General features: G+C 36.0%; 4 protein-coding genes across 5 annotated transcripts; 2 read left to right on the top strand and 2 right to left on the bottom strand.

Annotated features, from left to right (window-relative positions):
• Positions 1 to 14: 14 nt before the first annotated feature.
• Positions 15 to 3,791, bottom strand: si:dkey-238o13.4 (uncharacterized protein LOC560780 homolog). Its single transcript, XM_059506707.1, has 6 exons — positions 3,634 to 3,791; positions 3,065 to 3,172; positions 2,824 to 2,963; positions 2,518 to 2,614; positions 1,278 to 1,402; positions 15 to 1,115 (listed from the first exon to the last, which is right to left on the bottom strand). The coding sequence occupies exons 1-6, from the start codon at positions 3,716 to 3,718 to the stop codon at positions 939 to 941; spliced, it is 732 nt and encodes a 243-aa protein (XP_059362690.1). The 5' UTR covers positions 3,719 to 3,791; the 3' UTR covers positions 15 to 938.
• Positions 3,792 to 4,423: 632 nt separating this feature from the next.
• On the top strand, positions 4,424 to 7,388 carry spata2l (spermatogenesis associated 2-like). Its single transcript, XM_059506704.1, has 3 exons — positions 4,424 to 4,530; positions 5,125 to 5,464; positions 5,564 to 7,388. Exons 2-3 carry the CDS (start codon positions 5,126 to 5,128, stop codon positions 6,914 to 6,916), a joined length of 1,692 nt encoding a protein of 563 aa, XP_059362687.1. The 5' UTR covers positions 4,424 to 4,530; position 5,125; the 3' UTR covers positions 6,917 to 7,388.
• Positions 7,389 to 7,918: 530 nt separating this feature from the next.
• Positions 7,919 to 9,315, bottom strand: pdf (peptide deformylase, mitochondrial). Its single transcript, XM_059506706.1, has 3 exons — positions 9,160 to 9,315; positions 8,247 to 8,859; positions 7,919 to 8,156 (listed from the first exon to the last, which is right to left on the bottom strand). Exons 2-3 carry the CDS (start codon positions 8,830 to 8,832, stop codon positions 7,999 to 8,001), a joined length of 744 nt encoding a protein of 247 aa, XP_059362689.1. The 5' UTR covers positions 8,833 to 8,859; positions 9,160 to 9,315; the 3' UTR covers positions 7,919 to 7,998.
• A 225-nt stretch (positions 9,316 to 9,540) lies between these two features.
• Positions 9,541 to 18,525, top strand: LOC132101622 (unconventional prefoldin RPB5 interactor 1-like). 2 transcript variants are annotated; one of them, XM_059506702.1, is made up of 11 exons: positions 9,541 to 10,232; positions 11,497 to 11,531; positions 11,876 to 11,954; positions 12,461 to 12,596; positions 12,671 to 12,762; positions 12,869 to 12,926; positions 13,018 to 13,204; positions 15,613 to 15,850; positions 16,263 to 16,414; positions 16,517 to 16,760; positions 17,630 to 18,525. In XM_059506702.1, the coding sequence occupies exons 1-11, from the start codon at positions 10,134 to 10,136 to the stop codon at positions 17,810 to 17,812; spliced, it is 1,503 nt and encodes a 500-aa protein (XP_059362685.1). In that variant the 5' UTR covers positions 9,541 to 10,133; the 3' UTR covers positions 17,813 to 18,525. The 2 variants fall into 2 exon arrangements, with proteins under 2 accessions (XP_059362685.1, XP_059362686.1); XM_059506703.1 differs by having other exon boundaries at positions 11,497 to 11,637.
• Positions 18,526 to 22,271: the final 3,746 nt, after the last annotated feature.

Here is a 22,271-nt window from a genome sequence, read left to right as displayed (position 1 = left end):
CTAGGAGTCTGGGAGATTTTCTCTTTTTTTATTGTTATTTTAATTTCCTCACGCAATATAAATGCGCCCATGAATTGTTTTCAGTCAGACAAGTACTAAACGGAGTAACAGAGACTATGTTTTGGTGGTGTGAACAGAATTTTTGGTCTATACTTCAGATTTAAAGGGATAGTTTACCCACCCTCCTGTCATTCCCAACCTATAAGGTTTTCCTTCTTCAAGAATATTCTTTTTTGTTCCACAGAAGAATGTAAGTCATACATGTTTGGAATGACATGAAGGTTAAAAAAAAATTCCATTTTAAGCAAGCTATCTCTTTAAGAAGCTGATGCAAAGCAAAACCACAGCCTTCTCACCTCCATTCCTTTCTTCACAGATTCTTTTAATAGCAAATTTACATTCATATCACTAAAGCGTTTATGCAAATATCATGATAACAACAAACAAAGTCATCCAGTTTAAAGGCCAGCCATTTCTAAACCCCTTGCCCCCTTCACACACTTATTACGGGCCACACGGCTGGGAATAATTGGAGCCATGGAAGCAACAGCCAGATAAGTTTTGAGTGAACAAGGGCAGGGAGTCACGCTACGGGGATGCAAGTGTGCCAACAACCTGCCATGTTTTTTTACTTTCTCTAACCGCGGAAAAGACCAAGTTTGTTTTTACATCCGTTCTCACACGTGTCTCTCTTCTTCCATGTCAAGCTTACATATCTGGGGCTGCGTTTACGCTCCGCCGCACTCCAAAGCATCTGTGCCATTCCACTGCTTATTATATTGATTCGTTCTGAGCACAATGAGTATTTCAAGGCTATGACTGTACTATGACAAAGCTGGGGATTTGCAATACAGAAATGTTTTGTTGACATGCAATTAAACAATACACGCATACTAACAGGATGAAGTTAATACAGAGGAAAATCTGATGGGCCTTGCTTACAGACTGCCCTCCAAGATAACAGTTTTTAGATCGGCAGGACAGTTAACGGGGAAGACGGTGTGGGACGTGTTGCGGCGCTCTATCAGCATAGCCATGGCTTCCCCTAAATCCAAGTGGTTCAGGTATCCAGGGGCCATTCGGTCTGGGGCTGCCACACCCGTATTGATTTTCACCTGTTGGAGGATATATTAAAGAAAGACATCAGAGAGGAAAAAATACGAGGAAATACTTTCATGATATTTAATTAAGAATGTCTAAAGCGAGTGTGCATGTCATGGCCAGAATATAAACTCATGAGCTTGTCGTTGTGTTGAGGAGAGTTTGCTGAGACACACCTGGTTGAGTTTGCATGGCACATCTGGATACTCCTCACGCAGAACCTGACAGAACGCCAGAGCGCTGGCTGCCCCCACGGTCAGGAACCCTGTGCCCGGCATGAGCAACTTCTCTCCAGCACCTCCTGGATAAGCAGGGGAAGTCTTTCACTTTTTTTGCCACATCTGCTTGCTTAATGGTCAATGGACTGAGAAAATTCACTGACCATTAAATTCTATTTACATTTTTAAATGTTTTTTCATCTTCTCATAGAAATCTCTCTCTGAAAATATGTGTACATCCATATGTATATGTGACCCTGGAGCACAAAACCAGTCTTAAGTCGCTGGGGTATATTGTAGCAATAGCCAACAATACACTGTCGGTGGAAATAAGCGTTTTTTCGTTTATGCCAAAAATCATACGAATATTAAGTAAAGATCATGTTCCATGAAGATATTTTGTAAATTTCCTACCATAAATATATCAAAACTTACTTTTTTGATTAGTAATATAAATTGCTTTTTTTACTTTTCTGGTCAGGCGATTTTCCAATATTTAGATTTTTTGTTTTTTGCACCCTCAGATTCCAGGTTTTTCAAATAGTTGTATCTCAACCAAATATTGTCCTATCCTAACAAACATGCATCAATGGAAGGTTTATTTATTTAGATGTCATATGATAAATGAAAATTGACCCTTATGAATGGTGTTGTGGTCCAGGGTCACATGTATGTTCCATTTTCTTCTATTTCTTTCACTGGTCTTAACCAGACAAAACCGTTTCTACTAAATAAAAAATGTCAATTGGAAAGGTTCCACCATGGAGGATAAATATTCTTCAGGTTCCAAATGTTTTTACTCTTTCTGTCTTTCATTTTTATTTCTTTTATTTATTTATTTTTTGCAGCGATGGCAAACAGCTCTCAAAAGAACCGTAGTGTAAAGATCATTTTAATAACCTGACTAAATTGTTTCCTAACAAACCTGTTGTGCAATAAAAGGAGTACCATGAATGGTAAATGTTCTTCATGGAAACATAAAGAACCTTTAATTTGAAAAATATATGCATTGTTGCCGTTCCTAAAAATGTAACCACCTATCTGACCATTGATTTTGTTTTATTGATTTGTGTCTTTAATTTGCTGAGTGATGAATTAGATTTTTTTAAATGCTCATTTATATACACACAATTATTTTCCACATATAACTACATCATTTTAACCAAATATATGTTTTGGAGGGCAAAGAATGATGTACCTGTGATGAACGTGTAGGTGCAGTTAGGATCATCTCTCACCAGGGGAAAGAACGCTTTCCAAGACACAAAGGTGCTGAAAAGCAGAGTCTCAATAACCTGTTGATCAAAAACAAAGTGTTTTGAACAATCAAGTGATGAGGGATCATTTGGAGAAGCAGACCCAAGGATGAGAGCTGCATTATAACTCAAAATGAGGATGGCAAAATGTTGTGTGTCATATAAGCAAGTGTAAAGAATCGCTGAAAGGGATCAATACTGAGATTACTATTGTAGTGGGGTTGCAAGGGTATAAGCTGCTCTCTCACCCAATGCAGTTCTTTGAGGGGTTGGGTGTGAGGTGGACCTCCCTGCCACCAGCTAAAGCCCAGAGAGGACACCACATCTGTGATCTTACCCACAGACTTGAGCAAGGCCTGTTTCACCTCCTCTACTCCTTCTTCTGAGCCTGAGAGATTAGCAGAGTATTTCATCAGTCACAGTCAATCCAAAATCAATGAGACCTAGAGTTGAAAAGATAAAAAATAAAAACATGCAAAAAATACTTACCAACGTTCCCCACTAAAGTGGTCAGGTTACTTTTTGTGCTAGGTGAAACAAAGTCCTTGAGTTTTTCCAACTTGCTGCTGTCTCTGGAGATCACTGCAACCTTGAAACCTAAATGTGTGTTTGCATAGTTACCACACATGCAATGCAGAACTTTCAAAAAATACATTTATGCAAAGAATTGTATTTTTTCATTTTAAGTTAAAGAAAGAAATAGTTTAATCAGTTTAGAATTAAATTACTAAATCAAATTTGAGATCTGAATTTAAACTAAAAACATCTAATAGTGGTGGATATATCATTGTTTTCCTAATCATAACTGCACTGAATCTTAAATCAAATTTTAAACTTATAAATAGAATTTTAAGGGATATGTTCTCAGAGCTGGGCAGTTGAGGGCGTTTTCTTATTTGCTTAATAATAATAATAATAATAATAATAATAATAATAATAATAATAATATCCTAATAATAAATAGTTACTGTTGCTACAAATAATATTTCCGATTTTTTAAATAAAAATAAATGCTTACTATTATATATATTTAGTGTAAATACTTCATATGCTCTTACCTCTGTCCAGGAGAGCTTTCACTATCCCGGAGCCGACAGTTCCAGCTCCACCGAGCGCTAAAACCACCCTGTCCCCGTTTGACATCGCGCACACAACCGCTGCAGCAGTACACACGTCTGAGATTGATTATGCTTTATGGGCTTCATGTCTCATGCTGCTCAAGATCTTTAAATCAAACCGCAGCAGGAACGCCACGCCCCTTTCAGAATTACACGCCCACCTAATTATGCATTCCTTTATTCTTTATCACAAATAAATTACAGTTCCAAATAAATTATTTTACAGGACAATTATAAATGTTGAACTGAAAAAAAACCTTATACTGTTATGAATAACAGTACTATCATATTGCCAGTAGAAATGGTTCTAATAATTAAGTTTGATACCAGGGTCAGAACCGTTTTTATACAGTCTATGGTCAGAACTGATATGACCAACAGGGTCTAACATATATTACAGCGCCCTCTTGTGAACAATAATTGGCACACACACTTAAATTGAGTAATCATTGCAAACTGCACATTGAGAGCAAATTCGTATACATTATTTTATTCACAAAATGAGAGGAATCTCTGTTTATTAGACTTGGGATAAGAAATAGACAGTGATCTCAAGATTGATATGGAATACGTTTAATATGTGATTTATTTTATTTTTTTTACCGATTTTATTTCATTATTTTTTTACTTTATTTATTTTTTATAATCTTATATTTACTTAATTAATTTTTATGTATTTGTTAGTTGATACAAATTTGACAACATTGCAGCCCTAAAAAAATTCACGTGAGGCGAATACGGAAGTGATGTCAAAAAAAGTTTCATCACTAGGAAACAACGACGTTCTTCAAAGCAGTGTTTTGTGTGTGTGTTTGTTGGGCGTTGAACGTTGATCAGGTAACACATTTAGTTTATTTAATTCGTACAGTCTAAAGTGAACGGCGTTAGTGTGTCGAGAGCTTTGTTGATTTAATTTGAACGAGTCAGTTGAGAAAAATATAGGTGGCGGTGGTTTTGTTTGGCACAAGACACACAGTGTTTAAAAATAAAGTGTAGTTTATGTTATTTATTGTCCAACAATGTGCTATACATTAAATATTAATTTAAAAATCTATATTTTATAACTACGGAATTCTTTAAAACGGTGGTTGTAGATAATCTGACGGAACTGTGCTTTCGATCTTGGAAAGTGATCTTGGATCACTTTCACTTTGTTGTTTTAGTAGCATTATAGATGGTTTTTAATAGTCTAAATTTCCACTTATATAGTCAATTACTAGTCATGTTGAACTAAATTTTTATATGTATATATCATCTCTAGATTACATTTTCATATAGTAGTTTTTAGTTCTCTTTACCCGACTATACACGTTAATGACGTAATGCAAAATAGAAACGTGATTGTTTGTGTATACCTCTTGTGATTATTGGCATGTTTAATGATTATAAGTTGGTTGTCAGTAAATAAACGTACAATATTGTTTCTTCTAGGATGAATTCTGCTCATAAAAAGACAGTGGATGGTCTCATCAATAGGTACCAGACTAACTTGGAGAGACGAATTGAGAAGGGGGATCGAAGTTTGGTATGCAGGGATGAGGATTTTTGTAAGGAAGTTGAGGCGCTGCTTCACAATGGCAATGCCCAGAAGTTGCACAATCTACATGGATTAGATTCATTGGCAGTGATGGAAAAATCTCTAAATATCTCATTTCTCTCTAAAACTGGCCAAACGAGGCTTGAGAAACTTTCCAAGGCCTTTGAAGTGTTGGAGCTCGCGGCATTACATCTCTATGTCTACCCCTGGAGAAGAGAGTACAGAGTGGTGAAGGTATGTGGAAATACTGGAGCACCACCTACATATTTCTATTAGTTTGAATGTCATTGTGTTTGTTTTCACTACCTTAAATAGTCTCTTTCTCCTCACCAGATGTTCTCAGGTATGTTCACCCATTTGATCAAACCTGCACTGACACTTCAGCAGGCTAAAGAGTTGTTTGGTTTGCTTGGATACCAAGCTTCAGGTCCTAATGAAGAAGAAGAGTTGGTGCTGAACTCCAAACTAGTTCCTGCTGATGTTTTACTCAGTCTTGCACGTGGTTTCTTCATTTCTCGGATGGAATGCCAGCTGCTACTCTCGGCCTTGGGCTCTGTGGACAGAGATGTGGAGTGGGTTCTACAGCTAGTCAAGGAGAGGCAGGCAGGCCACAGTCTTCAGATAGCATTAGAGAACACCAAGAGAAAGTCAGATGCTGTTAGTATTTCAGACGCCATCCTGACTGGTGGCATAGACGCTGAGCTGGATCTGTACACAGAGCAGGCAGATGCTTCTCACTTGATGTCCATTTCTGATATGCCACCTGACTCTTCTTATAAGCAACCAAAAAAGAAACCTTTAAGCAAGACTTTACAGAGAGAGCTCTCCCAGTCAAACATGGGGAATAATGAGGATTCAAAGCAGGGAAACTCACTCATCAGTCCAAGTCTGATGGAAAGATTTGCTCAAGATCAACTTGAAGGTGATGCCCAGAGACAAGCAGCAGCAAAATTGTTGTGCGAGTGTATCACGCCAGATCAGTTATATATTTACGAGTGTGAAAATTGCAAAGACATGCACAGTTCACAGTGTTCTCATTATAGAGAGTGCAAAATTAAAGGACATACTTTAGCACTATGCTCCGACAAAGCTGAAGAGCTTTATTCAACACAAGACCAGATTAGATTAGCAAAGGAAAAATCAAAAGATTCCCTGAAAAAACATTTTTGTATGGATGGTTCTACTTCTGATTCATTTTTGGTGTGCTATGAGTGCCAGCTTATCCATGACCACAACTGTTATATTATTCAAAAGTGCAATTTAACACAACACAATGTGCAACCAACAGGAAAAATACAACCCCCTCAAGGAGAAACAGCGAATGCCCAAAAGAGGCACAAAAGTATTTCTGCTGCACATCATCAGCAGTACTCCCAGGAAGTGGGTGATTTGGAAAGACTAATACTGTATCACGATTTTTGCTGGAAGGGTGAACAAACTTTGCCTGAAACTGTATGCTTCACTTGTAAAGTCTTTCATTTCTCTGGGTGTCCTGGTGGAGGACACTGCTCTCAAAAACATAACACACAAAATGTTAAAACATTCTGTGTCTCTTGCCATAGTTTTGACCGTAGCAACTTGCAGGTATGCAGGTATTGTGGTGATGTGTATTGCACTCTGTGTTGCTATAAATATACCATGATGTGTAAGTGTGGAAAGTCTTTCTTCAGACCTTCCCCTGTTTAAAATCAACTGTCAGCGTTGACCATGTCTGGTTGAAGACACTGTTTTTAATCTCCAAATTAAGCCTGTTATTATTTTGCTAGTTGCACAACAAGTAATAGAAACACTTAGTAATAGAAACATGAAAATCTATTACACTTTTGCTTTTTGAAATCAGCAATGTCTTTTTATGGTATTAAGAGACAAATATTACAAGAAAGTAACAAAGTTCACTGTAGACTCGACTATCTCTTTCTAATCTATATGTCATACAGTAACATGGCTTGTAACTGTTATTGGTGAGGTGTGTGATGGCCACTCCAATATTTGATGGGTTCAGACAGTTATTGGTATTAATGTGTTTTTGAAAATTATGGCTTTCTGTCTTAGCAACAACTCCAACCAATAACTGTTGTTTAGAGTGATATACTGCCATATAATCATTAAATATAATGTACATGTCTGATATTATGATTGTTAAATGGAATTCCTATAAAAAATAAAGGTTCTTAAGGAGAACCCTGCTTGTGTTTATTTCAAATTAAATTCTAAATATTACTATTACACATATGTACTCTCATATTTATATGTCCTTCTAAACTGCCTAAAATGACCAGGTTTTCCTTTCTTCTCTTACCGATGTGTTCTCTATAGTACATATGTACATGTATTTGCATTGCTTTGACTGTACTCTGTAGATCCCACCTTCTTGCGTGCCATGATTGGTCGATTATGTACAATGCCTGCACACAAATGGTCGAAATACTTTCATTATCATCAGAAAGTATGAAAACTATAGGAAAACAAAACTTAAACCTGAACAGTTTAAACAGTTTAGTAACAGTTTAGAAATAAAAGGACATAAAGTCCCCCTATATTACAATTTTTTTTTTATACTATTACAGATGTTGTTGTGGTTATTTCCATATGCTATCTGCAAAGGCAAAGTCTAATCTAGCTTGCTTTTAAATGCCCAATGAGAAAAATAATTTCTGGGTTTGACTGTCACATGTGATTAAATGTTGGTTTTTGATAACACAGGAGTGACAAGAACATCTATTTTCTCTGAATCCAAAAGGTGAGGTTGCAAAGAAGTTCCCAAAGCATTATTCATTATACTCTTCCCATTTTACATTGATGAAGGTTTTACTGTCCATGCGATCGATATATAACACTCCACTAAGGTGATCCATTTCATGCTGTAGTATTCTGGCTGGCCATCCACTCACTTGCCAACTGACAGGCTCTGCTTTCTCATTAAGACCTTTCCAAAGAAGAAAAACATCTGTTTTGATTTGATACTTTAAGAGAATAATACGTTTGTTTTTTAGATGGCATTTTATTTCACTTTTACCTGAGACTTCCACAGACACGTAGCGTGGAACAGATGCTGAAAACCCACAGATGCTTTCACAGGCCTCTTGGAAGATGACAGTGCGTCCATCTAGTACACGTAACTGTGGGTTTACAAAAATCATAAGAGGCACTGTCACCAGACCCCGAGCTTCAACAGAAGCGATTGAGCTATCCTCCAGCATTTTCTTTGGATACTCCAAGGCTAGTATTTGTAGAGGAACACCAATCTGGGGTGCACTCAGGCCGACACACTCAAGCTTCCTCATCACCTTGACTAGGGTCTTTATGACCTTCTGCACTTCTGGGCCCTGAATGGCTCCGGGTTCCACCACCGCAGCCTGTGAACGTAACACAGGATCTCCAACCTGACACACATGATCGTATGGAGGAGCTGGTGCACCTTTGACTTTCCTTTTCATGTACTGTAAGTATGAGCGCATCTTGATGTTGGTAGAATGAGTACGTGGGGAAGTGGTACATGTCAATGGTGACCAGGGCAAAAGAATCCTAACTGGTTTTGAAAGAACAAGATTTGTCTGACTTTTAAAGACACAGTGTGAATATGTCCTGCAGTGCCTCAACATGACTGACCGAAAAGCTTCTCTCGTCACCTGGGGGAAAAAATTTAACCAAATACAAAATAATTAATAATGCAATGAACATGCATATGCCAAATAGTGAATAAGTCTTGTCTTATTAATCTGAATCCATATTTAAATTTACAAATATATAAATAAGCATTAATGCATTTTTTAAAAGCAGCTATATTAAATAGGAGTTAAATAGATGATCAAATGTTATCTCTAAGTTATATATTTATTGATATTAAATTTTTTCCAAAGACATGACAAAACAATGATTTTAACAAAAAAAGGATTCAGTCACTTTTATGAGCAAGTGTCAGTACTCACCAGAACTCTAATAATTCCTTATGTTAATAAATAATTCGAATTTCACATGGAAATATCTTTAAGCAGTTCGAAGCATTTCAATGTGAGGACCATAGGGTGAAGACATACCATTCCGGAAAACGTTGCTGACACCGAGGACAGTTTGTCTTTCTTCAAAATAAAAGTAACCGGGTGAAAATAAAATAGTAGAATTATTTAATTATAATGAGGTTTATTATAAAGCAGCTGAGATGGGACATTTTTGAAAAGTTTCAAATTGAAACAACACTGAAAAAAAAGAAAAATATTTTATTTCAGTTACATTTTTTCTTAACGTTTACAACTTCCTGTCACATGATATAGTCAGCTGTTTACACGACCCTCCTCCGGTCATATAAAGGCATTAATCAGCGATCTACGTTTTTGATAAAACAAATATTGCCATTAACAGAACCTTTTATGGTTACTATATGAAAAAAAAAGTTTTTTTCCTCATAAGTAATTACCTGTTTTTATACAGTCTATTGTAATTACTCATGGCAGGAGAATAACGTTGTCATTCTATGCTGACAATTATTTTTAGTCTGTGTTCGGATAAGGAAATTTATTTTCTCTTAAAATTTGTATTTGTTATTCATAAATGAAAGTGAAATTAATTAGGAGGCAATCACGTGTTTGTATCGTTGTAGTAGGGGGAGAGATATCCAGAGTACGTACTACATCCGTGATTAGATGAACATGGCGCAGGGCAAATAGGCCATCGGTGGACTTTAAACAAGAGGAAATTTTGGGATAACTTCGACATCGTAGCATGCACGTGTGAAATGATCTCAATCTCGATATACTGGACCACTTGTTCTGCTTCATTGATGACTACGAGGCGACAGATTGAGTGCAACACATCCAATTGCATTCATAAACATTTCTATAGGACTTCAAACCCTTGAGCATTCAGTGTTTGGATATTTAAACAAAGAATCATTGTTTTATTGTGGATGGCATCCTTGCACGACCAAATGGCTGCAACTGGAAAAGTCAAACGGAGTAAAGATCTGCCCCAAGGCGTTGAGAGGTTAAAAGAGGAGCACAAAAAGGTCAGGAGTAAAGTTAATTTCATTTAACGTTAAGTTACCACCATTGCATTCCTGCAGATATCACAGATTAATGTCCATGCACGTGATGTTTATGTTGGTTTTGCAGGATAGTCGCATTATAACGCGTTTCCTTCTCTGGAAAGTTCTGTGTCACGTGTTGCTGTTTGCTAGATGGTTGCAAACAGTTATTTTGCGTTAGTGTATGTGTGTTTCTTATACTTTGTAATTAAATGCACGTGCATATTTATAAGCAATGTATCTCAGTGGTTATAACAGTAAATTATTAATGTATAGTAGCTACAAAACAACCTTTGTTCCAGCACGTTTTCCACGCTGCCAATATGCACTAACGTTAGGTAGTTTACATGCTGTGAAATGACTCCATGTGAAGGTAAGGGTTAACTGACCTATTTATATTTGCATGGTATTTTGAGTGACATTAGTAGGTGAAAGGTAAATAAACAGCGTCTTTTACCTGTGTGTTGACATTGGAGGATAAACCTCAGCTGGCCACATATGAAAGCTACATTTGTGCTGCTTCATTTAAAATCAACAAGACTGGAAGATATTTATTTATAAGATCTGGAAAGTTCTGTGTTGCACTGCCCTCAGCAACACGTCTTTAAGTAGAGAGAGAAAAAGAAAAGAAAAAACATAATGCATGTCTGCTCATGCTTTCAGACATGCCTTCTATTGTTGTATTGGTGGGTGAATCTCTTAAAGGACATATCCTGTTGCACCTCAATAAGAAAGAAATTTTATTTCTGTATTTAGATATTTTGTATGAAAAAAAAAAAAAACAGTTTTAGTAGCACTAAGATCATTAAAAATGTTAGTTGTCATAATGCCAAAAACAATATCCTTCTTATTGCTGTAATTAAAAAAAATAATAATTTTTAATGATGGTTGAGAGAGTGAGAGAGATCAAAGTGAGTTCCAATAATAATAATTAAAAAAAAAACTCAAGGGTATGCAATGTATAATTCACAATATATGGCAAATAATGCTAATGTACTTAAATTTTTTTTATTTTGTGCTATGGGACTTATTAGCTTAGTCTACAGACTCTTATTGACATAGACATTGCCATAAACATGTATTACAGTGTACCTTATCTCAATATCTCATTCATTCTCTCTATAATGGCCAATTTATATTACTAGAATAATGCAGATAGTTTAGCAGTGATTGTCACTGGTTGTCTGTGGCATTTTGGGAATCTCAGCTGTTATGAAATGACAAATTGTGTCTGTTTCCACAACAGGTGGTGAAAGATTGCAGAAGTCAAATTGAGCACTGGTGGGTGTCCTCGTGCAATTTAACATGTCTAGTTTCAGACATGCATTACGTTATTATCAATGTATCATGTCAGTGTTTCTCAGGCTGGGACTATTCATTGATGCATGTAAGCTAGTCATTTGTTATTCATTGGTTCCTGAAGGTTTACATGTGGAATGGAAATGCTATTTATACTGTGAATCACTGTATATATGTTGATGGTTATGAAAGATTCGACAGGCTTTTGTTATATTCCTTTTTTCTATTTTAAAAAGATTGTCAGTAGGTGGAACAAAAATAGAACTTGTATATCAACAAACCAACAATTTCTTTTTAAGCGATTCATTTTTCTCTCTGACTGTCAGGAAAAAAGTGGAAAATGACTATGAATCTCTTCAAGACCGCCTCAGGACTTTGCCTGACAAGTTGTCTTATGATATTATGGTATGGTGGCACTTTTCAATTACTGACGCGACCAAATTAATCTTCACACAAACATTTTTTATGCCTATGCTACAAAATATTAAATTATGATCAGCGTATTATTCGCACCGTTTTAGCTTGTTTTAAGACCTGTTTACATCAAGGATGATAACTATAACTATAAAGTTTTAATAATCATTGTTATTTTATGAGAATAGGAAAGTTCACACACGACTATTATGATAGTGACATAAAGAAGCAATATAGTTGGAATCACTTTGAGCAATTGTTTCTAGCTGATGAACAATAAAAACATTAACAGCCAATCAGAGCTTGAGCATTTAAAGTGACAGGCAGCATAATTTCAGTTTGCGCTTTAATGCATGTGGCAATTGATTTGGTACTATTATAGTTATCATTCTTGGTGTGAGCAGGGCTTTATTTGTCAGATTTGAAAATGAAGAAAGTAATAGTGTCACTGTTACTTTAAGCCCTGATTGTTTCAATGTTTTTTTTTAACATGATAGGTACCATTTGGACCCTTGGCTTTCATGCCGGGAAAGCTAGTTCACACTAATGAGTTAACGGTGCTCCTCGGGGATAACTGGTTTGCAAAGTGTTCTGCCAAACAAGCTAATGCTCTTGTGGAACACAGAAAGAAACGTGAGTTCATTTTTATTCTAATAAGATTTTTTTGAATAATCCATACAGCTTGACAGGATGTGTTGTTTTTCCAGATGTCAAAAATACACTAGATGACTTACAGAAAGTGATGAAGAACTTTCAGAACAGAGCCGACTTTACAGATGATCTTGAAAAATTGACTGGTGTAAGTGTCCTAACCATGACCTCGTTACTGTGTGACCTTATATTGAGGTTTTCTCCTCTGTATGAAACAATCATGTCTACTCTATTTTATTTTTTTTTTTAAACAGGATACTGGAGATTTTGCAGACATTAGAGAAGTTATAAATGAGGAAGTAGTCACCAAAGGTAATTCTAGTTTTCAGGTTAACTTGTGTGTTGTTGTTTTATCTTCTGTTGATCATTTACCCCCCCCCCCCCCCCCATTGTGCTTTCACAGGAAAACATCGTCTGGCCCACAAACCCAACTCTAAACCTAAACAGGAGTATTTGTTGGAGCTGGAGGAGGACAAGGAGAAGAAAGAAAGTGATGAAGAGAGAGCGACAGGGTTGCTGTCAGAGGAGGAGCTGTGGGTTCGACTTGATGAACTAGACCGTCAGGAGGAGCTTCAAGATGAGAGATACCGGTAAAATATAGAATTTCCACTAAAATATTAAGTAGCACAATGATTTTTGACATTTGTAATCATAAGAAATTTATATTGATCACCAAATGATTTGTGAAGGATCATGTGACACTGAAGACTGCAGTAATGGCTGCTGATGATTCATCTTTACCATGACAGAAATGTCAAAATAGAAAACTGTTATTTTCAATAGTAGTAATATTTTACACTTTTACTGGTTTCTTTGTATTTTTAAATCAAGTAAATGCAGCCTAGGTGAGCATAAGAGTCTTCTCTCAAAAACAGTAAAAAAAAAAAAAAAAAAACCTTCCTCCAGTGTTTACAATAAAGTATTGGTGCATAGCAATAAATTGGAAATCAACCCCAGATAACCCAATTATATAACTTAAAAAAAAAAAGAGAAGTAATCTTATGGGAATTTATTGATCTCAAAGTGTAGAAAAACTACAACTTGAGAAAACAGAGAAAGTAGTTGTTGCAAAAACTTGTTAATGGGTCAACATCACCATAGAGTGACTTTCAACCCTTACAATATTCAAAACTTGTGGTTTTAATTTCCTGTTTGCTTTATGTCATGTCATAAATAGTAGATGCTCAAGTACTATAGAAACATATTAGCTTAGCTCCCACAATTTTTTTTTAGATAATTATGGGCCATTATTCAAAGCATAAACCATAAGATATGTCCACCCTGTCATGGACCTACAGTACAGACCAAAAGTTTGGACACACCTTCTCATTCAAAGAGTTTTCTTTATTTTCATGACTATGAAAACTGTGGAGTCACACTGAAGGCATCAAGGGCTATTTGACCAAGAAGGAGAGTGATGGGGTGCTGTGCCAGATGACCTGGTCTCCACAGTCACCGGACCTGAACCCAATCGAGATGGTTTAGGGGTGAGCTGGACCGCAGACAGAAGGCAAAAGGGCCAACAAGTGCTAAGCATCTCTCGGGGGAACTCCTTCAAGACTGTTGGAAGACCATTTCAGGTGACTACCTCTTGAAGCTCATCAAGAGAATGCCAAGAGTGTGCAAAGCAGTAATCAAAGCAAAAGGTGGCTACTTTGAAGAACCTAGAATATGACATTTTCAGTTGTTTCACACTTTTTTGTTATGTATATAATTCCATTTATAATTCCACATGTGTTAATTCATAGTTTTAATGCCTTCAGTGTGAATCTACAATTTTCATAGTCATGAAAATAAAGAAAACTTTGAATGAGAAGGTGTGTCCAAACTTTTGGTCTGTACTGTATATATTGCTATATATTGTTAAATACGTTTTCATTGCAAAATTAAAATGCAAATTATATTTTTTTTGAAAGGTATGATGTACCTTTTCTAAACAGGGTTATTTGTTTGCTTTCAAATTGTAAGTACACAAAAGATTTTATGTAAACCAAATGTTTTTAAAGATACTTATACAATTCACACATGTATTTGTTCTTATTTGGAGAAAACTGATTTTTGGATGCAGTTTTTTCTTTGCATTTTATTGCCCCCACACCTAGGTATTGAACACACTGCATTATATAGATATTATTAAACTATTATTTAAAATATTACTGTAAAATATCGAGATGATAGAATGGACCAGCATGTTGAAGGGGCTGGACACATAATGCACAACACACAAAGTATGACAAAATATGATAATTAAACATTTATTCAACTTCAAAAAAATAACATATGGTAATTACATTCTCAATCACATTGATAAACCCCAACCCCCCTAAATACTCCCATTGTCCACCCTGTTGAGTCTAAGTGGCTGACAGGGCAGACATTTTAGCATATTAGCTTACATATGACTTGCTAAATAGTTAGTCTGGTCGTTGAAGAGAATTTGGTATATTTAAACTTAAATATTTTAAAACTTCTGGCATACTTTATTCCAACAGGGTGGACATGTCAAGCTTTTGGCAAAAGCAAGTAAGCAAACTCAGACAAAGAAAATTTGTCAATTGAAAAGTCACCAACTTACTCACCTCCATTAAAATTCCACCACTGAAGAGACAATAAATCTGTTTTCCTGATGTCACTAAAGGGGATGGCCCCCTTTTTTTAAAGGGGTGGATTCCCAAATACAACATGGACAAACCATTCAAGGGACATTAACAAACTCTTATATCCTACTATCATTCAATTTTAATGAGCAGTGCATTGGACATGGCAAAATAATATGCATCCTATTACACAAAACTAAACAAATATCTTGAAAATGTATCTAAAGAGCCAAGTAATGCTTATGTTATGACTATAAAAACAGCCTAATATAACACCCTTTCATAGTCATTTTTGTTAAGTTATCATGGCAAATTAGTTATGTACAGGGCACCAAAAGGCACCCTACATTGTTAATGACCTTAATAGTATGCTTATAAATTTGGTCCGTTTTCTCCCCTAGATTGGACAGCACAGACACTACTTCCTCCTCAGAGGAAGAGAAGGAGGCAGACGGAGGCAGTGATGTCCAGGTTAATGGCCATCAGAAGGAAAATGGCTGGGTTCCATCATCTATCACAGGTCAGATGAACGGCACTAATGGCTCGCACCCTGAGGATGAGGAGGAGGAAGATTGTGATGAGGAAGCAGGCAATGGTCTTCCAACTATCTACTTTTCTCATACTGCAGAATTCAAAAAGGTTTGAGTGCTGCATAACCCTTTAAAATAATGTTACAAAAAATGTCTATTTCAAATAAATGCTGCTCTTTTTGATTTTTTTTTTCATTAACGTATCCTAAAAAATTTTGTGTTTTACACAAACATATTAAGCAGCACAACTGTTTTCAACATTAATATGAGAAATGTTTCTTGGGCAGCAAATCAGTATAGAATGATTTCTGATGGAGCATGTGACATTGATGATTGATGAAAAAAAAAATGTAATCAGCCTCTGTAAACCTAAGATGCTTGTTTCAGAAACACACACACACAAAATATTACAGACCCCAGACTTTTGAATGGTAGTATATATTTTTGCATTTAATTACTTTGTCCTGTCTGTCTTGAAAATAAAAAATTCTTTCTTTCCATCTTCTCTTTTTCCTGTGAAGGTCAGGATAAATACAGGCAAGAACACCACTCTAAAATTCAGTGAAAGAAATGAACAAAAGGCGCAAACCAAGAGAAAAAAGCAAAGTGGCAAAAGCAACGGCCATTCTCCTCATGAAAGTTACAAGATCAAAAGCCCAGCGGACATTTATAGGTGACAGCCTAATGGGAAACATCATTCATCTACTTTTATTGATGTATTACACTGTTTGTTTGTTTTTATCAGTTAAATTTCGACACAAGTGTTTGTTTGTAGGGTGTTTGTGGACTTGGTAAATGGAGAGCCAAAACCACGCAAGTCCATTTTGAAGTCCCGCAGCCGCGAGAACAGCGTGTGCAGTGACACCAGCGAGAGCAGCACAGCTGACTTTGAAGAGCGCCGTGCTGCTTTTGGACGCTCGTGGAGCCATGATGACGCCACACACAGTGATACCAGCGATGGCATCACAGAGGAGGAAAGCCCCACTGGAACGAGCCCCCGCACTAATGGACGCTTTGAGGTACAAAAGACTAACTGCTGTTGGTTAATATCTATATGACATGGAAATTCACCCAGTCCATATTCAAATTGAATGATATTGATCTTATTGTGAATTATGTATTCAACCCATAGTGCAGTGTGATTTAAAAAAAAAAAAAAAACCTTTTTTCTTCAAAAACTGTAAACTTTCATTGTTTAAATCTTGTACCTGGGAAAGTACTTTATATTAGGTGGAGTTTGGATGGGTTTCCAACCTTTCGATTGGAAGTCCGACTCTCTAACCATTAGGCCACGACTTCCCCCACAAAAGATATTTTAGATTTAGTCAGAGAGCTCTCAGTCCCTCCATTGAAGCTGTGTGTACGGTATATTGTCCATGTCCAGAAAGGTAAGAAAAACATCATCAAAGTAGTCCACAAATGACTTAAGGTCTCACTGGTTTGGAACGACATGAGGGTGAGTTATTAATGACATAATTTTCATTTTTCGGTGAACTAACCCTTTAGTTAGATTTTAAATTTGATGCAATGGACTTATGTACGTAATTTTTTTTACATTGGACTTACATTTATAAAAAAATACCTGCATGTAATTACATCTGTAATTGCATTTATAATTACACTGTTGACCCATACCACCAAACCTGTCCTAAACCTTACCAGTATCCCTCCTCAGTAGCACCAAAAGTGTTTTGCAATACAATATGAACACAGTAAGTACATTGTACTTATTTTTGTTGTAAGTACATAGTAGTTAAGGCCACCTAATATAAAGTTGGACCAAAAGTATTTTTTATTTTCTACTCAGTACAGAATTTGGAATCATTTTGAGCAGTCTTTCTAGGATAACATTATTCTCATTAAATATTTAAATGTTTTTGTGTTTTAGGCTTTTACAGGCACAGTGATTGAAAAGGATCCCCTGCCTTGCTCCATCCCACACCTGACCATCGCTCCTCCTGCCCTACCCACAATCCCTGAGAGAAAGCTGGAGGAGGTGGGCCCCGAAGCTCCTCAGGAGCCACCTAAGAGGATGTCCAAGTTTAAAGCTACACGGTTGCATCAGAAATGAGAGATCATCTTATCAGCACACAGCTTCTGAATTCGGTTTTGTACAACAGTAACACTTATAGAATAACTTTCTCAATGGCTGTCTTATCCCTCTGTCCTCCATGCTATACTGTCATCTATTTTTTTTTTCTTTTGTGACATGCCGTGCACCCTGGAAATGTTATTTGCTCTATAAGAGTAATTCATGGAGATGATCAATGATTTCCCTGATGTTTGCTGCTTTTTTTTAATGCCAGATTTATTTAAAGAGATATTTCACCAGAAAATGAGAACTGTCATCATTAACTTTCCTCTTTTCTTCTGTGCAACACAAAGAAGTTATTTTGAAGGAAGTCGTTGTTCCACAGAAGAAAGTCATACAGGTTTGGATTGTCATGAGGTTAATTAAATGATGACAGAATTTTCTTTTTTGTGTGAGCTACCCCTTTAAGTTATGAAATAGTTGCACGTGTTTAGTTTAGGTAAATAATAGTTCAAATCTATTGGAATAAAATAAAATGTTTTCAGAACAAACAAAACGGTAGTGCTAGTAACATTAAGACTACTGTCATTGTTGTCACGTGGTCTATGATGTGATTTATTTTGGAAAATGCTTCTTCACAGTTTATTCTCATTTTGTTAATTCATGACTTATGTGCAACTTTGACCTATGGTGGCCATGAAATAGCTGCCAGTTCTGTCAGCTTAAAAAAAAAAAAATCTGTCCCTTCTTAACTTTTGTCTCTGACTCTCCCTTATCTCGTTTTGTATCTTGCTTTTCTATTGTTTACAGAGTTTTGGGCTTTGTACATTAGCTTTTTTTGTGATATCCAGACAATTTTGATATAATATTTTGAAAAAATTTTGATAAAATATTTTGACTGCAAGTGTTTTAGCTGGTTATTAGAACATAATTCGATTGGGTTCAGTTCTACACAGGAGATAAATTAGTGCATTCATTTCTGGCCAGGAAACAAGTCGCTGTTCTAGTGATGGAGCCATTACTATTTCCTTTGTCATCATGGTGTTGTTCATTTAGAACCATTAGAGGGCGCTAAAGCCTTTTACTTTTTTATCTTAAAAAAACAAAAAGAAAACAAAGGCAAAATAAGCTGCTCCTGATTCTAGGGCTCCTAATGTGCAGTAAATGTTACCAACCAAATTTTTTAGGCTTGTCAGATTTAGTGTTTTTATATAAGCATTTTTTTACATGTTATAAAATGTAATAAAATAGGTTTATAAAATAATTGTTTTTAATATAAATTTTGGGCACACACACACACACACACACGATGGGGTGTCTTTAACTTAGTTGTTAGATTATATATTTGTGTTGTGATGCGATATGTCACAATAAATCAATCACGGGCACATATCTACAGTCATTTACAAGGTGTGCAATGTGGCATTCAGTAAAATTAGTTCAGCCTTCTTGGAAACAAGTGTGTCAGAATAACCCAAAAACAAGATGACTCCGAGTGCTCCATTATTACGTCTGGCATTTAAAGGCTCGAACTGAGTACTTCTGAGGAGGACTGCCTCCATCAATGCCTTTGTTTGCACCGGTATCAGTCACTTGTGTTTGACTGCAGACTTATCCATCAGCACATTGACATTTGGATGTGGACAGGTTCTGAGTCAGCAGCCGGGCTGAATGCGGTGTACTCCATTCAATTAATTTCTGTCCAGAAAGACTGAATGATCAACTCAAATTAAAATTTTTTCAAGCATGATCTTCATGCTTCAAATGGCACATTTCACAGAGAAACTGGGTGTTAAAGAAACAATGAAAAGATGATAATCTCTCACCATAGACCTTAATCAGGTTAAACACCATATAGATTTTTTTAAGTTACTTTTTAATGCAATAGGACAGTAGGTGACAGGAAAGCATTGGGCAGAGGGTAACAGGATCTGCAAAGTGCCACGAGATGGGAATCGAGCTTGGGTTGCCGTGAGCACATTCCATATTAATTTAGTTCACTTAAAGGGTTAGTTCACCCCAAAAAAATAATTAGACTGTGTTTTACTTACCCTCGAAGCATCCTAGGTATATGTGATTTTCAGACGAATCCAGTTGGAGTTATATAAATTGTCCTGGCTATTCCAAGCTCTATCATTGCAGTTAGCAGGTTTTGCTAAAGCACGCACATTCATAATCAAATGTGACTCACAAGGCTCCGGGTGGTGAATGCATGCTTTGATATATATATATATATATATATATATATATATATATATATATATATATATATATATATTCATATTTCGAATGTAATAAACTCTTTTCTCTCACTTCAGGTATCTGATTCACTACAGGAGGCCTTTATTCACAGAATTTTCAATTTTGGGTGAGCTATCCCTTTAAGCATGAGTCTATCAGTGCCGATGCCATATTGAATTTGAACAAGTATGAAAACGAGGCTGCAGGACAGACTTACAGTCTTTATTATGGCACTCACTGTATAACGGTCCTAGATCAGGTTATTTTCACAACTTTTAAGGTTATTAGTTTTTCTCAGAAAGCCTTTTTGTCTACTGCAGATGTTACTCTGTACAGTATGTTGTTAAACAACAGTTGGCCTACAGTATTTCTATCCCTTATTTAATTACATTCAAAAATTAAATATTGTGCTACTCTTGAACAAGATCTGTTTACTCTTCTGTCAAACTCATTGCTTGTCAATTTGTAATTTTTAACTGCTGTTCTCCATTAAGATCCATTTTACTGAAATTATAAGCATTAACTTTGAACTAAATGTCTCATTTTGTGTTCCACAGAAGACATACAGTCAAACACGTTTGGATCAACATTAGAATGAGTAAATGATGACAAAATGTTCTTTTTAGTAAGAACTATTACTTTAATTCTCATTCATGAGTCAGTGTTTTCATTTATTTTGTGTGTCAGTGAATAATAAATGTAGAGCCACTGTGGTTCCTTCTAGTTTATGCCACCATGTCAAGGGGTTGTGGCATCTGTGTTACTGAAACTGTCACTGATAAGAATGGCACTAATAATCACTTCTAGGCCCATAGGCTCTATAATTTCCAGCTGGTCTCTCATGCTGATCCACCGTTTTAGGGGTCAGAGTCTATCCGAAGCGACTGAGTTCAGTCTGGATGTGTCATCGTTAGCTATACCAAACCATAGTGCCTCAGAGTTGCTATATTTCACCCCATAATTGAAACATCTGATACTCATCTCAAAGCAACAGTTATTAAAGGCAATTACACACCAATTAGTTGTGTAGTTAACACATCTAATGGTGCCAGATGGGGAGTATCAGTTTAAACTTGAATGACAAACCTGCCCTGGATTTTGCTCTGGTGCAATTAGCAGCAGTATGCATGAAGCTGTAAAGAGGGAGATGTTTTTTATTTCATGCTTGCGATGGATCCTTGTTCCCTAATATTACTGTGCATGTAATGCATCTTGGTCTAAATTTATAGCCTATATTAAATCTCTGTGATAAAATTGTTAAGCAATTACATTCGTTTTGGAGATATGCAAAAAAAAGTGCTCCACTATGCATGTGTTTGACTGGTAAAACAATAGATCACCACGGGCAGCTGTGTTACCTCCCTTGTTTCCATGGCAATATTGTTGATTGACAGTTGCCCTGACAACTCCATTCAGCCACCACCTGCTAGCTGTCAATCAGACCTGCCATCCTGGGGCTATTGACAGAGCTGTCAGCCTGTGTGAGATGTGCCTGTCAAAGCTTCCAAACACTTTTGGTGGCAGGGATACATCTTTTTCCTCCATTCACATTGTCTTCTCTTGGCACCTTCTTAAAAGTCTGATTTGGGCAGAGCCATATCCTCTTAGATTTACATTTACATTCACATTTATATGCTTGGCACACATGTGTTTTTTTTTTTTGTTAGCAAAGTGAGAAATGATATTTAATAATGGAGAACATTCAACTCCATTATTTGTTAATGCTACTTGAATGCTCAGTTTCAGCAATGTTAGAATGGAGATGCATGGGTTATTAGCTGACTGACTCAAAGACGTAGTTATTTTATTTACATAGATTATACTACATGTTATGGTCATAATGATAATCTACATAATTTACATAATGGTAAAGTAATAACAGTCAAAGTCAGCAACCTCTTCGACCGTAGCAATTCATTTCAAACCACAAAAAGAAAAAAAGCTACGTCTGAAAGATTAGTTCATGTAATGCACTGAAAGTCAGATGGTTTTTCGAACAGGTTGTACACACAATATAAAAATATGTATTTAAATGTATACTCTATAGTGCATAATAAAATATTTTTATTATACAATAAAAATTGTATAATGTAATTTCTTAAATTTGTTGAGTTATTTAGTTGTTAAATGATAACTCTTAAAAAATAACATGATAGTAACAATTATAAACAAATGATTTAGGGAATAATTTAGTCCATTATGAATTTGACTATTTAATACTTTATACTTGAATACTTTCTATGGAATACTTTCAATT

The sequence above is a fragment of the Carassius carassius genome, chromosome 23 (assembly GCF_963082965.1).
Source record: "Carassius carassius chromosome 23, fCarCar2.1, whole genome shotgun sequence".
Taxonomy (NCBI): Eukaryota; Metazoa; Chordata; class Actinopteri; order Cypriniformes; family Cyprinidae; genus Carassius; species Carassius carassius.
This window is presented reverse-complemented; position numbering and strand designations above follow the sequence as displayed.

Excerpts from the sequence above, each read along its gene's own strand:
- si:dkey-238o13.4 (XM_059506707.1), bottom strand. The coding sequence starts at position 3,718 with ATGTCAAACGGGGACAGGGTGGTTTTAGCGCTCGGTGGAGCTGGAACT. Across the intron at positions 3,173-3,633 it reads GAAAGCTCTCCTGGACAGAG|GTTTCAAGGTTGCAGTGATC; the intron begins GTAAGAGCATAT and ends ACACACATTTAG. Across the intron at positions 1,116-1,277 it reads TGCCATGCAAACTCAACCAG|GTGAAAATCAATACGGGTGT; the intron begins GTGTGTCTCAGC and ends ATCCTCCAACAG.
- pdf (XM_059506706.1), bottom strand. The coding sequence starts at position 8,832 with ATGTTGAGGCACTGCAGGACATATTCACACTGTGTCTTTAAAAGTCAG. Across the intron at positions 8,157-8,246 it reads CGTGTCTGTGGAAGTCTCAG|GTCTTAATGAGAAAGCAGAG; the intron begins GTAAAAGTGAAA and ends TTCTTTGGAAAG.
- spata2l (XM_059506704.1), top strand. The coding sequence starts at position 5,126 with ATGAATTCTGCTCATAAAAAGACAGTGGATGGTCTCATCAATAGGTAC. Across the intron at positions 5,465-5,563 it reads GAGAGTACAGAGTGGTGAAG|ATGTTCTCAGGTATGTTCAC; the intron begins GTATGTGGAAAT and ends TCTCCTCACCAG.
- LOC132101622 (XM_059506702.1), top strand. The coding sequence starts at position 10,134 with ATGGCATCCTTGCACGACCAAATGGCTGCAACTGGAAAAGTCAAACGG. Across the intron at positions 12,597-12,670 it reads TGTGGAACACAGAAAGAAAC|ATGTCAAAAATACACTAGAT; the intron begins GTGAGTTCATTT and ends TTGTTTTTCCAG. Across the intron at positions 15,851-16,262 it reads ATACTGCAGAATTCAAAAAG|GTCAGGATAAATACAGGCAA; the intron begins GTTTGAGTGCTG and ends TTTCCTGTGAAG.